General features: G+C 49.5%; 1 protein-coding gene across 1 annotated transcript; it reads left to right on the forward strand.

Moving 5' to 3' along the window:
• Positions 1–2,816: 2,816 nt before the first annotated feature.
• DUSP23 (dual specificity phosphatase 23) lies at positions 2,817–9,004 on the forward strand. Its single transcript, XM_027976885.3, has 3 exons — positions 2,817–2,851; positions 2,946–3,214; positions 3,820–9,004. The coding sequence occupies exons 2-3, from the start codon at positions 2,948–2,950 to the stop codon at positions 4,003–4,005; spliced, it is 453 nt and encodes a 150-aa protein (XP_027832686.2). The 5' UTR covers positions 2,817–2,851; positions 2,946–2,947; the 3' UTR covers positions 4,006–9,004.
• The last annotated feature ends 1,050 nt before the right edge of the window (positions 9,005–10,054 follow it).

Raw genomic sequence — 10,054 nt, forward strand, 5'->3', positions numbered from 1 at the left:
ATGGACTACAGTCCACCAGGCTTCTCTGTCCGTGGAATTTCCCAGGCAAGGTTGCCATTTCCTTCTCCAGGGGATCATCCCAACTCAGGGATTGAACGCACGTCTCCTGCACCGCAGACAGATTCTTTAATGCTGAGCCACTGGGGAAGCGCTTGCCATAGTCTGCTTGTCTCAAATTGCAAGTCTTTACTATTCCTGAATAAACTCATTTTGCTGGTGAAAAAGAAAAAGACACAAACATCCATTGTCACAAAGTCCTGGAGACTTGCCTACACTCCCAGAAATGTACTTTCACAGTCTGGCATATACATATTTTTTCATTCATTTAACATTTTTGAGCACCGTGTATCAGGCTCTATATTAGATGTATGAAATTCAAAGATGGAATGACACAAACAGATAACCCCAATTCAATAAACTAACTGCTCTACCAGGAGTACATATTTATATAAAATGAGATGGGGATAGAGATTAAATTTTCCTGAAGGTCAGGTAACACTTTACAGAAGAGTAAAAAAAGAAGCTCAGTATTGCCTGGGACTGGGGCCTATGTGTAAGAAGCTGACATTATTTTAGTTGCAAGAATCCTAGCCAAGAAACCACCTTAAAGGAGTTTTTCTTTCAGTGTGAGGCCCTGGGCCCAAGACAGAAAATTAGATAGTATTCTCGACAAGGGGACATAGACCAAGGCAGAAACCCCTTTCACGCAGGGTCTGTTAAAAGCCAGAGGCAGAGCAATAGAAATGGAGGAGAAATTCCTACAAAGGAAGCCCAAAATGGGTTAATGGATGTACTTCGACCCCTGCAGAGACCCCATAGGAATCTCTGTCTCCCCTAGAAATGTCTTCTTTCTGGAAAAGATGGGCTTTGCCCTGGATCTCAAGGAGGCAAGGAATGGGCATAAGGAAGTGGGGAGAGATGTGAAAAATTCTTCCCTAATGAATGAGGGAGCGAAGAAAGGACAGCAAGGAAGAGGAACTAAGAAAAGTTCAATCTGAAAGGAGCAAGTGCCTCTTGTCACTGAGGGAGTGCAATCAGAAATGCTGAGCTAGGGGCTGACTGAAGCTGCTGGCAGGGGAGAAGGGGTAACTGGTGGCCAAGAGGCATAGTAGGAACACACTGGGATGGGCTAGAAAGAGCTGTGTTGAGTTGTGCAGGAAATGGGAGTGCAGATAGGAAGGACTTAATCAGGGCTGTGATTGTTCAGAAGAAAGGGAAAGGGTAGATCTGGACGCTCCTGGAACCTGAGGAGAGTAGGTGGAAGCAATGCTTCAGTTGCCAGGATAAATGGTTAAGTGTGCTTTCCACAGGGTCAGAGCAGGCTTTGATCTTTGGAAGAAGAAAAATTTCTTTTCATTTTGCTGGAACCAAGTGTGTGGGTGAGGGGTAGGTAGGGACAGGAGGGGGCATATGTCTTCATGGTTTCCTGGGCTTGGAATGAGACAGACCTTGGCTCAACCAGCCCAGCTACTTACTAGCTGTGTGTGCTTAGCTAAGTTAACCAACTTCTTTAAGCCTCATGTGCAGAAGGGATATAAAAATACCTTCCCCGTGCGGCTCTTCCAGAAAGCACCTGGCATGGGGCCTGGTACATAGGCAAATTCAATAACGGTTAACTATTTTCATAATTACAATTAGTCTGATTACTAGAAGCACATTGTTCAAATGAGGATATGAAACATTCAGATCACAATTAAGACACTGTGTTCAAATCTACTTCCCCACCTTCTATGAATGACACACAGAAACTCTAGCCTCTCCAGGGAAGGGTGACTCACAGAACCTGGGACTTAGGAAACATGAAGAGAAATTAAGAAATCCTGCAACTGTTTAAAATAAATTAATTAATTAATTAAAATAAAGAAATCGTGCAACTATTTAACCCACTGAGGGGCATGAGGATGGTTATGTAAAGAGGCAGTAACCTTCTGTTTAACTTTAGAATACAATACTGTTTTGTTAAAGATTCCGGAGCCAGAGTGCTAGGCTTCAAATCCCCTGCCACCAGTTATCTCTTGGTCAAGTTCCTGAACCTCTCCAGAGCTTTAGTGTTCTCATCTGTAAAACAGAGTTAATTAGATTACCTACCTCATAAGATTATTGTGGCAATTATATCAGTTAATACATGTAAAGCACTTAGGATAATACCTGACACATAGTAAATGGTCAATTTGTTAATCCTTTTAAGTTGTTGTCTTTGTTGTTGTTGTTGCTATATAATTACTACCCCGGGTAAGATTTCAGGGCACCAGATGGCGGCAACACGGTTGTATGTTTTTAATTTTCCAGCAGCGGAAAAATGAGAAGAGTCCCCTGTACAACAGTGATTCTCCCTTACTGGACAAGTTCTAAAAGTCACTGATAATGACTTGTCAGAGTCAGTGTAGAGAATATTCCTCCCTTAAGGATGATGTAGATTTACCATCTCTTAAACTCCTGGGCATCCACTGCGACGAAAGTTATGACAGGACCAGGCTCTTGGGCAGTAGGGGCAGATAGCAGGTGGTGCAATAACTCCCACCGACCGCCAGGGAGCAGCAGAGCTCGACCCGGGGTTGCTTCATCCACAGAAAACAATTCTGAATTCCTTCTAGGTTTTCCTTCTTAGCTGTTTCTGCGGCCCACCAATCTCCGTGCGCACCGCTGCAGTAATCCCGCCCATTACTGACAACCCAACCAATCAACGAGTGTCCTGCTTGGGGCCAGAGAGCTCCTCGCGGTCCCTCAGAGCCAGGAGTTCGGCATTCTAGCCCCGCCCCCTAGGCGGCTTGGCCAATCCCCCGCGGCGGTGTAGGACGTCGCCCAGGATCTGTCCCAGAGACCACGTGGTCCCAGGAGGCGCCACTGCCTGGTAGGTGGAGGGTTACCCGGCCTGAAGGCGGGTGGGCCGAGGGGAACCGACCGGCCTCACCCCCGGTGACTCGCTGTCCTGCGCCCTCTTTCAGCCATGGGCGTGCAGCCGCCCAACTTCTCGTGGGTGCTGCCCAGCCGGCTGGCGGGGCTGGCGCTGCCCCGGCTCCCCGCCCACTACCAGTTCCTGCTGGATCAAGGTGTACGGCATCTGGTGTCACTGACGGAGCGCGGGCCCCCGCACAGCGACAGCTGCCCCGGCCTCACCCTGCACCGACTGCGCATCCCAGACTTCTGCCCGCCGGGCCCGGAGCAAATCGACCGCTTTGTGAAGATTGTCCAGGAGGCCAACGCCAGGGGAGAGGTCAGCGGGCGGAGTCAGCGCGGGGAGGGAGGGACTTTGGGAGGAGTCAGCGGGGACACTCGGAGTTGCGGACGTCAAGGCCAGGATTAATTTAACTGGGTTCCAGGAGAAAGACTGAAGGAATGGTGAGGCCAGAAGACTATTGTAACCATTACACCAGTACAGAAAGCCGAAGCGGGAAGAGGGAGGAGTAAAAAGAGGGCCCAGCGGGAGAATTGGGTTTGAGGAGAGGCAACAAAGAACCTGCTAACGTGAGTTGAGAAGGAGAAAGGGTGGACAGACTTTCTCTGGAAAGAAAGGGAGAGATGGGGGTTGAAGTCAAGAGCTATTGAGCAGACTCCAGAGCAAGGTTCTGTCCAAATGTAATGGAGCCTCTTTTAAAAAGGTAAACAAGCAGCAGGAGAAATTCGTCTTGATAGTATAATTTAACCCAGTAAGTCCAAAATAGTCTTTCAACATATAAGCAATATAAAATAAATTCTTAACCAGATATTTTCACTCTTCAGTGCCCTACATCTTTAAAACTTGGTTGTATTTCACAAATGAGGGGCTGGAGAGTGTTGGGAGGGTGTCGAGCTCCACCCCACCCAGCTCCCCCTTCGCAGGCGGTGGCAGTGCACTGTGCCCTGGGCTTTGGCCGCACTGGCACCATGCTGGCCTGTTACCTGGTGAAGGAGCGGGGCCTGGCTGCGGGAGACGCCATCGCTGAGATCCGGCGCCTTCGACCCGGCTCCATCGAGACCTATGAGCAAGAGAAGGCGGTCTTCCAGTTCTACCAGCGAACGAAATAAGGGGCCTCCGTACCCTTCTGCCAGGCCCCCGCGGCCCTGATCTGTGCGTTAGCTGGGGCCAGAGACGCGGAAGTGGACTGAGTGCCAAGCTCTCCAGTACCCAGCTGGCCTAAGAGACTGAAGGAGCCCTTCCCTGCAGGCAGGTCCTGGTAGGAGGAGTGGCTGGAGCTGCACTGATGTGGGGGTCCCTCTGCTGCTGCCTTGAATAAATGACTTAAAGAACAGCTCGCATTGCATAGCACTTTACAGAGTGCTCCCACACATCAAATTTTTGAGCTTCTCAGTAGCCCTGTAATAAACAAAAAGCTCCCCGGTAGCTCAGCTGGTAAAGAATCTGCCTGCAATGTGGGAGACCTGGGTTCAATACCTGGTTTGGGAAGATCCTCTCCGGAGGGCGTGGCAACCTACTCCTGTATTCTTGCCTGGAGAATCGCCATGGACAGAAGAGCCTGGGGGCGCTACAGTCCATGGGGTCGCGAAGAGTCAGACACAACTGAGTGAGTAAGCACAGCACAGCACAAAGGAAAAGCAGAAACCATCCCTGTTCTTTGGATGAGGTGGCCAAGGCTCAGAAAGCTCCAAGGTCACACTTCTGGAAAGTAGAAGTGTGGGCCAGGACTATAGCAGGCATTTTCAGCCTTTTAAAGATGCTGAAACTTATGTATCTGCCCTCTGAAAATATTTGATGTGTCTTCTGGGGAACTGGTCGGTGAAGAGGAAACCAATCCCTGGCAACCCAGGGTCTCTGATGCTGGCAGGCCAGGAGGGTACCTGTGGACGCAGCCCTTCAGTCCTGCCCACATGCCCCATGTGTGTCACCTCTTTAGCCCTCTTAAGACAGAGAAGGCGTGGATGCTGTGTTCACAGAGAATCACCATCTCTGCCTCCCTGGGTCTGGGCGCCTCTCCCCAGCCTTAGGCTGCTCGGCTCACCTGTGACCTCCAGCCCATTATGCTGCCCCACAGCTGAGGCTGAGGAGTGCCAGAACCCAGCCTCTCTGGGCAGAGGATATTAGATGATTAAATGAAGACATTCAGGGCTATGAACCTTGGCCATGTTTCTGAGATGTTACCTTCACTTCCCCCATTGAATCCCACCCTGCCAGCACCACCACCACCACACCTGCAGCTTCGAGAGACAGGATGAGTGGGATAAACTAGGCAGGTGAACACTTTTTGCTTTAACTCCGGCCTGAGTTCCCTGTCTTCTCTTCTGGGATGGGCAGACCAGGCTAGATCAGGGATTCATCATGAAATGTGTACTCCATGCCTGTGGACCAGGCTTTGTTAGAAGCTGGGACTCTCCAGCTGTAGAACACATAATTCACAGCCTCCTAGAGGAGGTGGGTTCAACAGTGTCCAACCACAGAGAATAGGTATTATGACAGATACACATTCCATCCAGTGGGACATAGAAGAGGAGAGGGTTCCTCCATAGAGCCCATTCTTTGTAGCCTAGCCACCACTAGCCCCAGGCCACCCACTCCTCACTGCGTCTTCCTTCCACTGCTACCCACTCAACTCTGCCCTCCTCCAACTCTTAGACAAAAGGAATATTCGCCAGTTCAGTTCAGTCGCTCAGTCACGTCTCACTCTTTGCAACCCCATGGACTGCAGCACACCAGGCGTCCCTGTCCATCACCAACTCCCGGAGCTTACTCAGATTCATGTCCATAGAGCTGGTGATCCCATCCAAGCATCTCATCCTCTATCATCCCCTTCTCCTGCCTTCAGTCTTTCCCAGCATCAGGGTCTTTTCTAATGAGCCAGTTCTTCACATCAAGTGGCCAAAATATTGGAGTTTCAACTTCAGCATCAGTCCTTCCAATGAATATTCAGGACTGGTTTCCTTTAGGATTGACTGGTTTGATCTCTTTGCTGTCCAAGGGACTCTCAAGAGTCTTCTCCAACCCACAGTTCAAAAGCATCAATCCAACTCTTAGACAAAAGGAATATTTACCAGAGTCTTGCCAGTCTCACTCCTAAGTGAGAGAAAAGCTGGAAAGTGCCCTAGCCATCCCCCACTCCCCGCTTTTTCCTCTGTGTGTCAAATCTAGGTAATCCGTTTCTTCATTCTGTTCCCTTGGCCCCCACCCAGCTTACTCAGGTGAGGGCATCTCTCAAAGAGAAGAGCGCACAATTCCAAGCATTCGGGCCAAAACAGAGGAGTGAGAAATGGATGACAAGAAATACTGAAGCCCTTACCCTCCCCCCATCAAAGTCTCCTCTTCCCTGCCCTCCCTCAACAGCATGGCCCGTCCTATTTCCTGATGCAAACCAGGGCCTCTTCCAAAGGGGTGTATTGAGTGTGTGTGTGCATGAAGGCGGTGGGGAAGGAATGGTGTGAACAGCCCACTTCCTGGATCTGTTCCCTCCGATTACCAGGATTGGAGGAAAGCAGGGAGGCTTGAAGCTGCACTCCGGAGTTCCAGCCTATGGAGGTCACACAACCACTGTTCATTCTTTCTGCCCCTCCGTTCCTATCTTACCCCATCCCCCCAGATCCTCTGCACTGAAAAAAAGAATCTGCCCTTCCCTTCCTCCCAAGCCTCCTTCAAAGGAGAGAAAATTTTTCTAACCCCATTAAAGCCCTGTGTGCAGCCTCCATCCCCATAATTTAAGCGGGTCTCCTCTGCCTCAAGAGTTCCACAGGGAAATAAACATATAATTATGTGCTTAAGGAAATCAGTTTTTAAATAAGTAAGGGTTGACTTGAGATGAAAAACTCTGCCCTTCTCCTTCTGCCTACCTTGGGAGGTGAGCATGAGTCTCCCTTTGGGCTCATTCCCACCCCCCCAGTTTTTTGCCTTCCCACCACCCCCACTTCTGTGTATGACCACCAATGAGGGACTACAGGTTAGCCGTGACCCTTCCCCATCCTCCCCCACAGTGTGATAACAGGTGAGAGGAACAAGCCACTTCCTTCGATAGAATCTCCATGTCGATCAGAGCAGGCTTGCTCAGCTCCAGCACTGCTGACACCTGGGGCTGGGTAGCTCTTTGCTGTGCTCTGTGAGAAAATTAGCAAGACCCCTGACATTTACCCTGGCTCCCCTGGTGGCTCAGACGGTAAAGCATCTGCCTGCAATATGGGAGACCCAGGTTCGATCCCTGGGTCGGGAAGGTCCTCTGGAGATGGAAATGGCAACCCACTCCAGTACCCTTGCCTGGAAGATCCCACAGACGGAGGAACCTGGTATGCTACAGTCCATGGGGTCACAAAGAGTTGGACACGACTGAGCGACTTTGCTTTCCTTTCCTGACATTTACCTATTAGATGCCAGAAGCATCCCCACCCACCTCCGCTCCACAAAAAATGTGACGACAGAAAGTGTCTTCAGACATTATCAATTGCTCCCTGGGAGGACAGAGTTGGCGCAGTTGAGAGCCACTGCATCAGACCGACGAGCAGCAGGCACAGGCTTTCACTTCCTATGGGAGCAGAGATGGGGACACCCATGGGGGTTTCTCCTGTAGATTTGCACATCTTGATGGGGGAGAGAGGGCCAATCAGACACCACTACACACCATTACTTTTTCAAGCAGTGTTTGGCACCCGGCCCCAGTCCCTCACATCTTCCCAGGCTAGGTTTCCAAGAGGGTGATAGACACTATTAACTTTCTACACTCAGGAGGGCTCTATTCTCAATGAGTTGCTGGTGGGCGTAGCTTTAATGTCGGCTTCCACCCTCATGTTTTTAAAGTTTCGCTCGTATTTATTCTCTGGCAGATGATCTGAGTTCCCTGCTGAATGGAGGCTTTTCTGTGTGGAAAACTTGCCCCCATATCACTTGGGTTCCTCTTCGCCTCTTGGGTTCCTCTTCGCCTCTTGGGTTCCTCTTCGCCTCTTGGGTTCCTCTCCCAGGAAATTGTTCAGATGCAGAACCACCTGGAGCCAGGACAGGAGGAGCCCTTCTCTGAGACCTTTCCTCCCCAGCCTGGTTCTCCCCCCTCTCCTTCACCTGAGCACACCTGGACTGGGCTCTGCTTGCTCTCTGGGCTGCGACTTCCATGACCTCCCACTGCAGAGACGGGCTTACATCCTGTGTACTCACTGCAGCTCCCCTCGCTTCCCCCGGAGCTGTGCTTCGTCATCACCCTTACAGCCATTCATAACATCCTGTAGGACAGCTAAGAAATCTGGTCCTCTCGTGCACCCTCTCCACCTGCCCCTCATGATCCCCTAGATCAGGTTTTCCCAGGGGAGGGATTTGATCCAAAACATAAGCCGTTTCCCAGAATGAACTGCCAGTCTTCACATCAAACCTGCTGTCTGTATCTTGCCATTCTTTCTAAAAAAAGAAACTAATCTGGTCTCACAGGATCACTTTGTCACAAAACAGCATCAGTTACCACTAATGCATTTCATGCTTTGCTGTGACTATGCTTGCTTATATCATCATTTATGAAGCACCTACAATATAGCAGGCATTTTACATTCCACTGTTACTAGTTTATCCTTATAGTCCCTCTGCCAGCCAGGTATTTTCCCCTTTGAACAGATGTAGGAACTGAGATGTAGAGACCACTAACTTGCCCAACATGTCGTACTTGCATTAAAGAAGCTTCGCACACTTGTAGAAAAGGAGCTGGGATCAAACCCAAGTGGTAACTCCAGACTCACGCTCCTTCCACCAGACAGGACACCTGCCAAGACCTCCCTCTGGCCCCAGTCACACAGAGGTCTATCTCCATCAGAACTTGACCTTGGGGGCCATCTTAGCACAGCCTCTTCATCCTCTTTGGAAGCCAAAGAACAACCTTGTATCTGACACCGAAGCCTGAGTTACAGACTGCTGTTTAAAAAGCAGCCAAAGCATCAAAGGCCAAAATAGTAAAGCTGACTCCTTAGAGCACTGCTGTTGCAGCCACTGTTGTCTAACTCAGAGCATGGGGATGTCCTCACCCGGCATGACAGTCTTGAGGCTTATGTGACTGGCATCGAGCCCTCAAAAATGTCTTCTTATGTCTGAGGATTTATTAAAAACCTTAACATCCTTTCTGCTTGTGTTGTTATTTGAGCCCTTGATGCATGCCAGGAGCTGTGAAAATTGCTTTATAGGCTTTATCTCATCCAGTCTTCAAAACAACCCTATGAACAAGGTTTTCTTATAATGACCAATGCAGAGATGGGTAAACTGAGGCCCAGGAGTTTAAGTAACACACCCAAAGTCACATAGCCAGAACAAGGTTCAAACTTGGGTTCGTCTAATATAAACTGCCTTCCCTTTCAGGAACAGAAAGAAGAGACTTTGCTGTGATTACGAATTACATAACAGCATCCTGTGTTCCCCAGAACCGAGGCACTGGGCTCACGGGGCCGTCAGTGGGGCTCTGAGATCACATGGCCCCCCCAACCCATTGCTGCCCCAGGCCTTGGCAGCATGGTTCTGACTTGGGAGTGTTGGGCCGCCAGCACAGTCATCACCTCTAACAGGCTTCTGCCTCAAGCCTCCAGCATCATCAAAAATATAGTCCCTCGTTGATTTAGAAATGCGTTACATAAGCACTTCATCCATTACTTTAACATTTTTCTCTGGCTATTATGGATTCCAGGCATACGGCAGCCTGCTTGTCCAAGCAAGCAGAAATTTAAGAAACACTTTGGTGCACGTCCACGCCTGAAGTTGATGACGTACTTGCAACCTTGATAACTGAGTCCTTTGTGCCAACAAATTGCTTAAATCGCTTCAACCCTTCCCTCACCCTATTTTTTCCCTTTACTTATTCTGTCACCATGGATATGTGATCATGAAACAGATTGGTGATGTCACCTCTTGAGTTTTCATTATGTGGGATTCAGTACAGAAAACAGTTCTGGGATTCCGCCCCCCAAGCTTTTATAATAAACACACCACTGTTTGTTCTTTACCAATATATATTGAGCAGCGACTCTGCTTCAAACCCAAGATCGGCCATATGAGAAATAGTGGGTGCAGCCATCTGGACAGGCGACACTGCTTGTCTCCAATAGGTTTTATGTGCCCTTGGGGCCCCCGACCCCACCCCAAGCAAATTCACTGACTGACATGTTTTCTATAGGTGCATTT

This window comes from Ovis aries, chromosome 1, assembly GCF_016772045.2.
Source record: "Ovis aries strain OAR_USU_Benz2616 breed Rambouillet chromosome 1, ARS-UI_Ramb_v3.0, whole genome shotgun sequence".
Taxonomy (NCBI): Eukaryota; Metazoa; Chordata; class Mammalia; order Artiodactyla; family Bovidae; genus Ovis; species Ovis aries.